Here is a 12,194-nt window from a genome sequence, read left to right on the forward strand (position 1 = left end):
ACTGTTCATCTTGTCAGCATCACACTTGGTGTGTTCAATATAAATTAGCTTTGTATAAACAGCCGACCACCCTGTGTCACAGCAACAACGACTGATTGAACAGTTCTGGGTTCTGTGAACTGGGTCGAGCATCACAGAACTTTGAATCAACAGGTGAACAGCTCTTCAGGGTTCTGCAGACTGAGACACACACAGGGTCCTTACGTTCCATGTCTCAATGACTGCAGGTCACATTGACAGATTCAGAAAGAAAGCTGCAATCTGCATTACCACAGGCCGAGAAAACAACCCATCCAAACAGGCAGGTTTGGAACCGACACTTCCCTCTGAGAAAATATAAGAAAGCCTGTCCATGTGACGCTTCAAAGTTACATTTACTGAATTTGTTTTCAGTTAACACAGTTAGCTTCGCATTTACTCTTCAAAACAAATTACTTAACTTCCTAGAAACAACATATGTTCCTTTAACTCATATATTTAAGGCAGCAGGGGAATTTACATTCCTAAGTGTAACAAACCTTACAGTTTATCACTGTCTGCATGCTTTGTTGTGGTTGTCTGAGCGAGCTATTGCCTCTCCAGCATACCTCCATCATGCCTGGTCTTGCTTCAAGAGTGTGGCTCTTATCAGATACAATTGATCTTTCTCCCCTCAGAGTCAATACACTACACTTACTTACTAAATACTGCTATGAGCAGTAATGGCGCTGACAATGTCAGTCTCTCTGCAGATAGTTCATTGTTTTTGTCAGTTATTTATTTCTGTATTATCTTTGCTATCAAGTTTAGAGACCCCTCAAAGTAAAGTGATCACACTTCCTGTCTGTGTCAGCAAAGAACTTCCATGGTTATTGATTTCCTCTCCACACACACTGCTTCCAGGTAAAGAGTTTGCACAATATGGCTCTTATATAAGCCAGTGACAGACAGGAGGATGTTACAGGGGAGGGAGGGAGGGCGAGAGAGGAAGGAAGGAAGAGAAAGGAGGGGGGGGTACCCAAGGCCACGCAGGCGAGCTGACTGCCAGGCAGACTGTCTAAATCAGTGTGCTCTCTGTGCTTCTCTCAGTCACAATCAGAGCAGAGGAAACCCATAACTGCATTCCTTCACACTGCTCAGAGAGGTGGCTGATACGAAGGGCATAGTGCTGTGGGGAGAAATGAAGTCAGTCGGGAAGAGAGAAGTCAGTCGGGAAGAGAGATGTTGCTGCTCTAAAGCCTGAATTCTCCTGCTCACCTTTATTCAGTGTGAAGATAATAGCCAAGCTTGTGTGCTTACCAACGCCCTGACAAACATTACACATACCTGGAAGCTACATTCACACAACTAGACAATCAGTGTTATTATAATAAGTTATTAAACCTGCCTTGATTAATAAATAATAAAACCAAGAGCTTTATGTGGAAACAGAAACAGCTGTGACTATCCTTTTATACATTATAGAAGCACACTTAGCACCACTGACTGAAAACACTAACCAACAGGCAGTCCATGTGCATAAACAAAGGCAGACAAATAAAGTGTCAACTACTTTGATTCATTGTTTAAATCACAATAAAGCACAAATAGGCAGATTCATTGATAACAGAGCCTGACCAATACTAGAATTGTGATGCTGTGACTGCTTTGTAGTTTTGCGTCTGTCGCGTGTTAGGAACGCCCACTCACGTGCAGTGAATCCTCTGGGGAATCTCCTGCTGTGTTCTCACATGGGCTATTTCAGATATTATTTGGCAAGACAAACCCTGGAGAAAGGCCACAGCAACTAGGTTTGCACAATTAGACAAATATATTGTTAATTGGCGATTGGCCCATCATCAGTTGTTTTGTGTTTGCGGGGGCAATTGTTTGGGCAATTGTTTGGGCAATTCGTCATTTTATTTTACTGATATAATGGTCGGTCTCCTCAATAATTCATTCTATGAATGCACTCACCAACTGGCACTTATTATAGTGAATTATATATATTCATTTATTCATCCTGACGCTGCTCGCTCACTTTTCCTTCTCTCTCAGGCACATGCTTGACACGCCTCCTCAGCTGACGTTAATGACCTGCAAAAATGTTGATTTATTTGATAACATAAAAACAGAATAAGCTGGCCCTCTCTCACACTCCTAAAAACAAATGTAACCAGTGCAATGAAGAGATCCGATCGCAAGTGAAGACAGCTCCACCATAATTGCATTCGCTGATACTGGCATGCTCCCCTGCGTATCTGTGGTTGTTGGGCCGATGGTGGCCAATTGTTATGCTATGAGAGTTTTAGCATATTGCCCGACCCAAACAGAAACTGACTCACACATTTGCACCCACACATATAGTCCCTCTGGATAATTTTCAGTTCCGTGCATGTCTGAAAGCAGCTGTGGAGGCACCGTCACTGCACAACATCAAACGTCTGTAGGCCTACTGCAGTTTCTTCTGACTCATCGGCCAACATATCTGCAATAAGATAATGTCTGACAATACATAAATCTATTCTTATACTTCTATACTGTCAATAATCACTAGTTGCAGCCCAAGCATGTTTGCCACTTGCACTAAAGCAGTGGAGAGAAGAATGACACTAAGCTCTGCCTCTTGTTCTCTTTCAATCACCATCCAGGGAAAAGTCAAGAGCATCTCTTTGTTTAAATGAGCTTTAAAATAATCTTTTTAAATGATCTTATAGGTTGGCAATGATAATTACACCAGAGTTCCTGCAGCACTAAAAAAAGATTTGTACAGGCCAGTAACTATGATCTCCCGTTTATTAACTGTTCCGTTTTAAAAAGACTTCTGCTCTGTAAATATGCACCTAATTACATGAAATGCAATAACAGATATCTCTTTAAATGTTGTTTTTAGTTAATGAACATTTGATCACCAGAACCAGGCTACTTCAGCAGACCTTCATCTGTGAGGTGGGAAATCAACATGTACCACATTCTAGTAAATATTGATTGAGGCCAGTGAAGTTAATGTTCAATCGGACATCATAGCACAAGGTTGCCCTTTGTTTCTGTGATTTTGTGGAACGCTACAGTGAAGTTAGCATGGGTGTCATGGTGGCACAAGAAGTTGTTGATGTCCCCACTTCAAACTTCCTCTCTTTTTCTTCTGTATTCTCACTTTTTCTTTTTAATACCCACAAACAAAATAAAGGCACAGAGGCAGGGACCACGCCAGGCACCACAACGCCAGTTTGTAGATTATACTTTATCAACCTGCAGCAGGCTGCATGTAAGTCTACACTGAGCTGAGGGGAAAGCAAACAGAATGCGAGGGGCTCTCACACACAGCCTGGACGTGTTCAAACACAGCTGGGGTAACCTCAACACTGAGCTACGTGAGGAGACACATACCAAAGACAACACAACACACGTTACACACTTGTATGAACCTGGTGTTCGACAAATGGACTCTGGTGAAGAAGCCCGACTTTTGTGCATAGAGAGTGATTGTCATTTTAATGAGCTCTAATCAGTTTTCCTCCAGGGTTGGTATTTTAAGAACACCTCAGCTTGTTGTCAGATAATCCTCTGCGCTGCTTTGTTGGTGCAATTTAATATTAACAGCACTGGTATATTGGTATTCCAGACCAAGTTCAAGCACCAGTTTGAAAAGAGAACAGTTTTATTTGCAGCAGCTCCTCTTCCCACTGTCTGCAGCTTTACACCTCCGAGGGCCGAGCGCAGCTGTCAAAACCAGTTTTGCAACATAGCAAGTTTCTTGAACAAGTCGTACAACACCCGACCACACAACCCACAGACTGCACATCGAGCGAGAAACAGTGGGCAAGATGTCATCATACAGTAACAGGAGGTCTGCGCTTGCTATATCTATCCACAGATCAAAGTGCTTCCTCTTCATGATCACAACCAGCATGACAGCAAACCTCCTACACCCCCCCCCCCCCCCCCCCCCCGCTGACTCATGTTAGGTTATCAACCGTCAGGTTTGACACTGACATGAACTGAATCTGTGATGCTGCCATTCCATCACTTGGACAATCAGATTAATGGTGGGTCACAGGTCAGGATCAGACGTGTGGTTCACCCTGGTCCAGTGTTAAGTGAGGGCAAGCAAGGCATGTCTGGGTGTGGGAACTTGCAGTGAATCGTCAGAGTCATGGAAAGAATGTAAGTCATGACACGATGAGCTTAACAACAATATCTGTATCTGACATGAGCATCACAAAAGGGGGGGGGTGGGAGTGGATCCAAACCACCAGGAGAAGTTCAGGTCAGGAGTTTCCTGTCCTGTGGAGTTATTTCAGTAAAAAGAACCAACAGGCAGCTGCGAGATGACCGTGTTCAGCTCCAGGCTCCTCCGGGTCTCTGAGTGTTTCTGCAGAGGCCGTGTTGACATCAGCTCTGCGGTGGCTCGTGTTCACATTAGCTAGAAACGCAGCCAGATCCAGGGATGGAGGCGGCGTTATCCAGTTAACCAGGCGGCTAGCTCGCTAGGCTACACGGCTAGCCTGCTGCTAACTTCAACACCTTGCTGTCAGAAAGCGCCGAGCACGGTTCCGAGGCGCGGACCCTCGGTTTTACCGCCTCGCACGGCTCCGTCTGGTTTGTTTGAGTTGAGCAGGAAACACAGGGGGGGAGGCAGGCGGAGGATAGAGACAACACAAGCGCCACATCATGGAAAACTTACCCATTCCTGCCCTTCGCACCGCCTCGCAATCAGACGCTGGGAATATCGTGTCCAGCCGCTCCGCTGCTAGCAAGCGACTAGCCAGGTAGCTGCGTCCAAACGCCCGCAAGGTGAGTTTGTATCGATTCGCTGGAGATAACGACGTCAAACGAGCCGTGGATCCATTCGTCCTTGTCCCAGCAGCAGCAGCAGCAGCAGCTCCGCCCGCCTCCTGACTTCTCTCTCAGGGCTGCCTCAAGATTACTGTGCAGGAAGTTGAGCAGGAGTCTCCACCTTTCTTGGACCCGGGCTCCTCCGCCGCCTGCTGCCGCCTCACAAACGCCGGAGACACGCAGGAAACTTCGCGATGCTTCAGGCCGGACAGTCCCGCGAGAGGAATGTTGATCCCCCTGTTTGATTATTGGCCCAGTCAGCAGGTACAGTGTGTGTGTGTGTGTGTGTGTGTGTGTGTGTGTGTGTGTGTGTGTGTGTGTGTGTGTGTGTGTGTGTGATGCACTCACTCCAGCTGCCCCCAACTTTACTGACACTTACTGATTCTTTTTTTCATTGGTTATTAACCTTTGGAGTTGTATTGAAATTGAATCAGCTCCACATAATAACCGATAACACACGTTTGTTATTATTTGTGCACTTTATATGTTATTATAACAGTTGAATCTGTGCACAGAATGGGACAATGTGCTTTTCAAATACAAGGAGAATGCAAAAGCCAATCAATAAACCAATCAATCTTTGTTTGTAAAGCCCATATTCACAAATCACAATTTGTGTCATATGGCTTAAAGGTACAGTGTGAAGAATTTAGTGATATCTAGTGGTGAAGTTGCATGTTGCAGCTGAACACCCCTCACCTCACCCTCTCCTTCCAAACATGAAAAAGAACCTGTGGTAGCTTCAGTTGTCATAAAAACTCAAAAGGTGTTTAGTTTGTCCAGTCTGGGCTACTGCAAAACCATGGCAGCCTCCATAGAGAGGGTCCCCTTGATGTAAATATAAAGTATTTAAATATAAAGGACCCATTTTAGGGTAAAGAAAACAACAATTTATACAATTTTGATGAAACACTCACACATTATTTCATATTCAATTTGTGCCAATAGATCCCTTTCATCTAAATCGTACACACTGGAACTTGAAACACTTTTTCTAATCTTTTCTAAACACATAAGGAACTGTTTGAATGAACTAAATAAAGGATGACATTCAAAATCTTTACAACATTTCTGTGAGTTGTTTTTGTATCAACTCAAATGAATGCAATATTATATTATATTAGATCGTATTTTTTATCAGTGGGACTATTGGACTCATTCACCCGCTCTTCTCTCTTGGTCTTTCTCTCTCTTTTGTCTTCAATCTTTCTAAAATTAAATCTTGCTTGAGGCACTGAGTTTTGGAAATGTCTAAAATGGTATGGCACATAAAGAACAATAGGCTCAAGATGCCGTGAGAAATAGTCGTACCACACCCCAAACATCGTGAGTGTGGGGAAGGAAATGAACATATACACACGTATGAACAATAATGATTTAAAGAAAAAAACAGATACTATCACACATTTTAATTTCAATCAAATACAAATAACTAAATTACCTTCAAACAATATGTGTCATAAAGTTATAATGACATCTTTATGAACTCATTATTAAGACTGCAACATGTTAAAACGTGCCCCAGTGTTTATTTAATTCAATAGTTTCTGGTTTCATGTGAGAGAACTTTAAGTTTTAAAACCCTGAAAACAAAAACTGTACTCTAAATCCTTCATGCCATTCAAAGCCGAGCCACAGGTCAACGAGTCTGTCCGCAGTGGGCACAGTGCCTGCTGTCGATTGCACCACAGAATGAATTGACAAAAAAAAAGGAAGTAGTTGAGGCCAATTTTATTTTGACAAGCGTCATTTAAGTAACAATGTCAACAAAGAAATGTGAACACAAATTCTATGCAAACAGTTTGACCGCATATGAACACACAAACACACACACACACACAGAGGGAGAGAAGGAGCTTGTTTGAATGTATGAATGACACAGTGGGAAAAAAGGCCATCCAAGTGCATTATGGGAACCACAGCTGTTGCCATTTGCTCTCATTGAGCCAAACATCTGGGAAATTCTGCTTTTGTCGTCTGTATACATTCACGCTCTTATTCCTCAGGCTCTGACATGAATAAACACTCACATTTAATCAATAATATATTTCCAAACACTGGAGATAACAGAAACATATAACAGAAATAGCTGCTGAGCTCACCAATAGACAGACTGGATAGAGTTATGGCCCACAACATGTCTCAGACGTTTCCTGAAGTGAGCTCTGGAATAAAGTGGAGGACAGCAGTCAGTTGAACAAACAGGAAAAACATGAAAATCAATGTTTTGGAAGAAACCAGAAAGACATTTTTATTATTTTTAATATATTTTATTAATTCCACGATTCTGTGTAGTTTGATGCTATTGCAATTGTAAAGGAAATAGAAACATGCTCTTTTAAATACCCACATATACTTTTTAAAAGGAATTATTCTGTTAGTGTAAACTTAATTCATGGACAGCATCCTCTTAAATCCACATTTACATATTTTTGATTATTCATTTGTTAGTGTACATTTTATTCTTGGGTAATTGCTCATTTTGTTTTGTTTTTTTCTAATAGGTTTCCCAAAAACATGTGTGTAAGTAGTGTGCGGTCTGCAAATTATACATCTCCAATTCAATAATTGACTGCATATTGCTCAGCATATATAAAGAGATATTAATGCAAACAATCCATTGATAATTACTGATTTTGCATTAAGCTTCTTCAGTTCTTCCAGAAGTGTTTATTTTCTTTATATTTGGATCCAGATACTCAGTTCTTTCCTGTCTGTGTCTCTACAACAAAGCTGCTCAGTGTCAGACACCTTTTCACAGATAAACATGCGATTGTCAGTCACTGGAAACAAAACTGATGTATAGTCTCATGCATGTATGTTGCATCAGAAACTTTCTGACTGGACGTTCCTCATTGATCAGTTGCATCATCAGCTGTATGATAAAGGCTCAGTCACTGAAAACCCACAACCTGTTGCTCAATACAACTTGTGTAGTGCAGAGCCACCTAGTGGGTAACATCTGAAACTGCAGTCATTTTTCTCATCTGCATTTTTATACATCAGTTCATACATCAGAACTTAACAAATAAAACTGTTCCCTAGCTCACACCGATAGGTTGAGCTTTAATGTTATTTGAAACCTGCAGTCTATTTTAAATTGTAGGAATTAATGAAAAAGAAAAAAACATAGTCAGTTAGATCAGTCATTTCAACCATGCTATTAAAGATGAATCCATGTCAGCGGGTGTAAAGCATGTGACAAAACACAACATCCAGCATTACTAATGTATATACAAACACTTCATGGACGGTCTATAAGACAGGACAGGTTCTGGTCCTATAATAACTCGTTATCATGTATTTGCCAACAACTACAACACTGGGTCCTTAAATTAAATGGAGGCAGGTACATAACCAGATGGTGAATGAGTATAATTGTATACATTTAATCATTTAAATGTGCATGTGCTTATTGTGTGAGGTCCAAGCACTTACACACTTTATACTTTTTACATACAAATAATCCAATATAAAGTACAAGTACAAACGTATACGTGTGTGTGTGTGTGTGTGTGTACACGCATGTGTGGGTTAGTGATATGTTTATGAGCAGCAAAAACTGGCAACTAGTGATTGTAATATTTGTGAAGTAAAGTTCACTTTCGCAGTACTGGCAGTAATCAAGTTTGTCCAGCAGAGGTCAGGCTAGCCCTAGTATATGATTAGCAATTTGAAACAAATGACTTTTCTCTCACAGTTGTAATGATAATAATAATACTACTTATTATTGTAGCAATCATAAAAATAAATAAATAAATAATAACAATAATTGAATGCATCATAATGAAGCCATGTTACTGTTGTTTTTGCAAACATTTGATTCATCGTGCTCATTAGTATTACCAGTAATAGAAATAACCAAATATAACATTATGGTGTCACAGTTAGCATGAGCAGCTAGCTTCTGCTTTCTACCTCGTTCCAATTGTTGGTTTGTTGGTTGCCCAAGATAGAGTCCATTAAATTAACATTCCGAGGGCAGTTTTTACATTTTAAGAAATAATGAATGGAAACAAATCCGATTTATTTGGAGTGGCTGACTGGTGCAGATCCAAATTAAAAACTGAGCCTAAATGTGGTTTAACTCTGGGACTGTTGGCTGAATTCCATTCTGCTGCTTCGGTGTCAGGGTCCTGCTGTTGTGCACACGGGCTCACTAATACACTGACATGACTTAGAAATAGAAAAGAGCCATTGTAAAGGTAACTGCTGCTTGTTAGCCGTCCCTTCAAAAACATTTTCATACAAAATCTTGGTGTCCCTAACTTCTGACATGCACAAACCTGAAAAGGTCGCCCTTTACATTAGGAAGCACAAGTTGTTCTTGGGGCAGCCCTGTGACATACATCTTTACAAGTACGTTGCCACGGTTAATATTTCAAACAACATTGGGTTACCTTCTCAACCCCTGTAAATCAAGTCTTTTTCCCAGGCCCCTGCTTGAAAATTGCATGCCCAAAATTAGTAAATCTCTCTAACTCTATGTAATCTATATGATTAATCTTGGTATTTATACAAAGGAAACACGTGTGATTTCTGCAGACCTAGTTTGTTCAACACACTGTGGTGCAGCTGATAAATTCTGGAGTCCATCCCTGGTGGATGTGAAGTGTCTCCTCTTTAGGCCTCCTGTTGGACATTTGGTTTGGAGTTTCTGTTACCAGGAGACTCCACGTGGCAGCTGCTGCTGAAGCCTCAAAATTACAAGCATCACTCCATCTGATGAATTGTGGGTTGTCTGAGGAGGGGGGTCTTCGAAACGACTTGGTTCACACACCAACCTCTATAGGGAACCTTCTTTATAGACACCCCTGAAAGGCGGTGGCATCTGTAACAACAGCAGAAGTAGACAAGATACACAAATGAAAGTGGGTGATGGATATCTTAAATATATTTGGATTATTAAATAGTTTTAATATGTCTTCATGCTGGCGACACCCAGTGATTGGACGCTTTATGTTTACAGGTTGTTGGTATGTCCATCCATGTCAATCTTGTGAACACAATATCCCAAGAAAGCTTCAGGGAAACATCTTCAAATTCTGCACAAACCTTCAAATAAACTCAGGGATGAATTGGGTAGATGTTGGTGGACAAAGGTCAAAGTTCAAGGTTGCTGTGACCCTATAAAACATGTTTGCTTTGCGAATGCAACATCTCAGGAACGCCATGAGAAATGTCTTCAGTACAAACGTTAAGTCGGACTAAAAGATGAAGTGATTATTTGTTGGGGGTCAAAGAACAAGGTCACGATGAGCTCAGGTTGTTGTGAATATATCAAGAACACCCATAGAGAATTTCATTACATCTGGCAGAAACTTTCCTTTAGACTTTAGCTGATTTAGATATGGGTGGTCCAGGTTGCTGTGGCCTAACAAAGATAAAAATGTGGCCTCCTAAACATGTGACTGTGAAGTCATCCAGGTCATGGTATCTTCAGAAGTCGTACAAATGTATGTAAGTAACTGGACTTGCCTTTGTTGCTCCTTCAGTTCTGTACTGATTCGATTTTGGCCGTCGAAGGTCAAAGGTCATGGTGACCCCACAAAACTGTAGAAGCCTGTAGAATATTTCCTTTGGGGAAATTTCCACAAATCTTTACTAGTCGTCACTTGGACTCAAACGTGAACCGATTCTGATTTCAGTGGTCAAAGGTCGAAGTGTCAATATGTCAGGAACACATGGAGGCTCTGAAACTGCATTTGTTACCAGAGGCATACAACCACAGGGTAATACTTCTGGAGATACAGCGTGAATGAGACAAGTTATCATACATTGTATCACTCTTTCCTTATCTCTATTATCTAGCCTTTCTTTTACCAGTGTCTTGATGAAAACTATGAAAATAATAGACCCCACTGCTTATAACCCAGACTTATCCTTTAAAAGCAAGAGCAACAGCAGTGATTAAAATGTCTGCCCAGTTGCATGTTTGTGTGAATGGTGTGCTGCTGTTTGTGGTATGTTGACGCTGGCTTAGAGGATTTGAGCTTTGTGTTTGTGTGTTTGTGTCCGATTAAAGAGGGAATCGTAAAAACACACCAGGAGTGTGCGTCAACACGCTCATGCGTGGAAGCATACGCTCTTCCTTTGCTCACTTTTTCATGTTTGCACACACACAGACTAATCCTCTTCCCCTGTTTTTACACGAGCTCTTTAGAAAGCGACTGCAGCGAGTGTAACTGCAGGATGTGCGTGCATAGCCCTGGAGCGACACAGGACGCTTCACCCACCGAACGTCAGCTCAGCTCTGCAGCATCATCGTGCTCCTCTGACGGCCTGGACATGTGCAGAGTATCTTTAGCATCCTGCGCCCTGGTGACGCTCTCCCTTCACCTTCCCCTCACCTTCCTAGGTCACACCTCTCTACACCGAAGCCACCTCATTCTTAGCTTTTCATGGATTGTCACTTATTCAACCGACTGAGTCACTGACCCACTTATGCTCTTCCCCCACTAGCAAAAGCAACGCAGCATGTTTCATCCCTTTATCTCTTCCCCCTCTCCCTCCCTTTCTCTATATCCACGCCACGTGCAGGGCAGATGGTGCTCTGCTCCTTCTTCTGCTGCTGCTATTTGCAGTAATGGCTGAGGTGGCGATCAGGCCAGCTTGTGCGTACACAGACTGTTTACCAACGCCCCGCCTGATGGGCCGGATCGCCGCTCGCGTTGTGTCTGGGTATCTCGACACCTGGTCGGTAACCAGACAGTTGACAGCTTGACTGCTCAGAACAGATGACTGAGTTTCTGGCTCCAGCTTCCATGTTTGCTCCACTGACACATATGGGACAGTGACTCACACATTTGGTGCCAATGAAAAAACAGTCCAGCAGAAACTTGAGTTGACAGGCACAGGTGGTTGTTATTGTGTCATGGATCATCACTTAAAACTGTAAACACCACAGATGCTGTTTGGTTTTATCTTTTCCATTCTTTTCTGTTTGGTTACTTGTACACAACAAAACTATACCTTGTTTGGTTTGGGAAAAATGATCATTGTTGAAATAGTAAAAAAGAAGATTAAAATCATAAAAAAGAGAAATTAAAATGTTCTGCTACTTATTATTTTTCATGAAATATGTTATTTTTTGCACATTTTACTCATTCTTTGGTTTGTTAAAAAAGAGCAACTTGGTTAGGTTTAGGCAACAATACATTTTAAATAATGGATGCAATGGATTTAACCAAATAGACAACTGCACAATGTATCCCATTGCAATCTGTTGCATTAGTTGGACATGTTGTCTTGGAACATGACTGCAAACCACAGCTCCTTGTTTCCCTTGTTTTTTAGCAATCTGAGCAAACGAAGTTAGTATTAGTCCCATTTAAACCTTTTAATGGATAGACCTACTGAGACAGTGAATTAAGAGAGCATTAGAGGAGCTGACGGGA

The 12,194-nt window shown here is 41.7% G+C and overlaps 1 protein-coding gene and 1 long non-coding RNA gene across 3 annotated transcripts in view; one reads left to right on the plus strand and one right to left on the minus strand.

Annotated features, from left to right (window-relative positions):
- The window catches only part of cd2ap (CD2-associated protein), a 53,542-nt gene extending 48,762 nt beyond the window's left edge, over positions 1–4,780 (minus strand). For both annotated transcript variants that reach the window (XM_020091754.2, XM_020091753.2), the window contains exon 1: positions 4,646–4,780. In XM_020091754.2, coding sequence (XP_019947313.2) covers positions 4,646–4,649 — 4 coding nt within the window. In that variant the 5' untranslated portion in view covers positions 4,650–4,780. The remainder of the gene's footprint in view (positions 1–4,645) is intronic.
- Positions 4,781–4,918: 138 nt separating this feature from the next.
- LOC138405671 (uncharacterized) lies at positions 4,919–11,861 on the plus strand. Its single transcript, XR_011239469.1, has 2 exons — positions 4,919–5,061; positions 10,961–11,861. It is a non-coding gene; the product is annotated as an uncharacterized lncRNA (long non-coding RNA).
- Positions 11,862–12,194: the final 333 nt, after the last annotated feature.

The sequence above is a fragment of the Paralichthys olivaceus genome, chromosome 19 (genome assembly GCF_024713975.1).
Source record: "Paralichthys olivaceus isolate ysfri-2021 chromosome 19, ASM2471397v2, whole genome shotgun sequence".
Classification (NCBI taxonomy): domain Eukaryota; kingdom Metazoa; phylum Chordata; class Actinopteri; order Pleuronectiformes; family Paralichthyidae; genus Paralichthys; species Paralichthys olivaceus.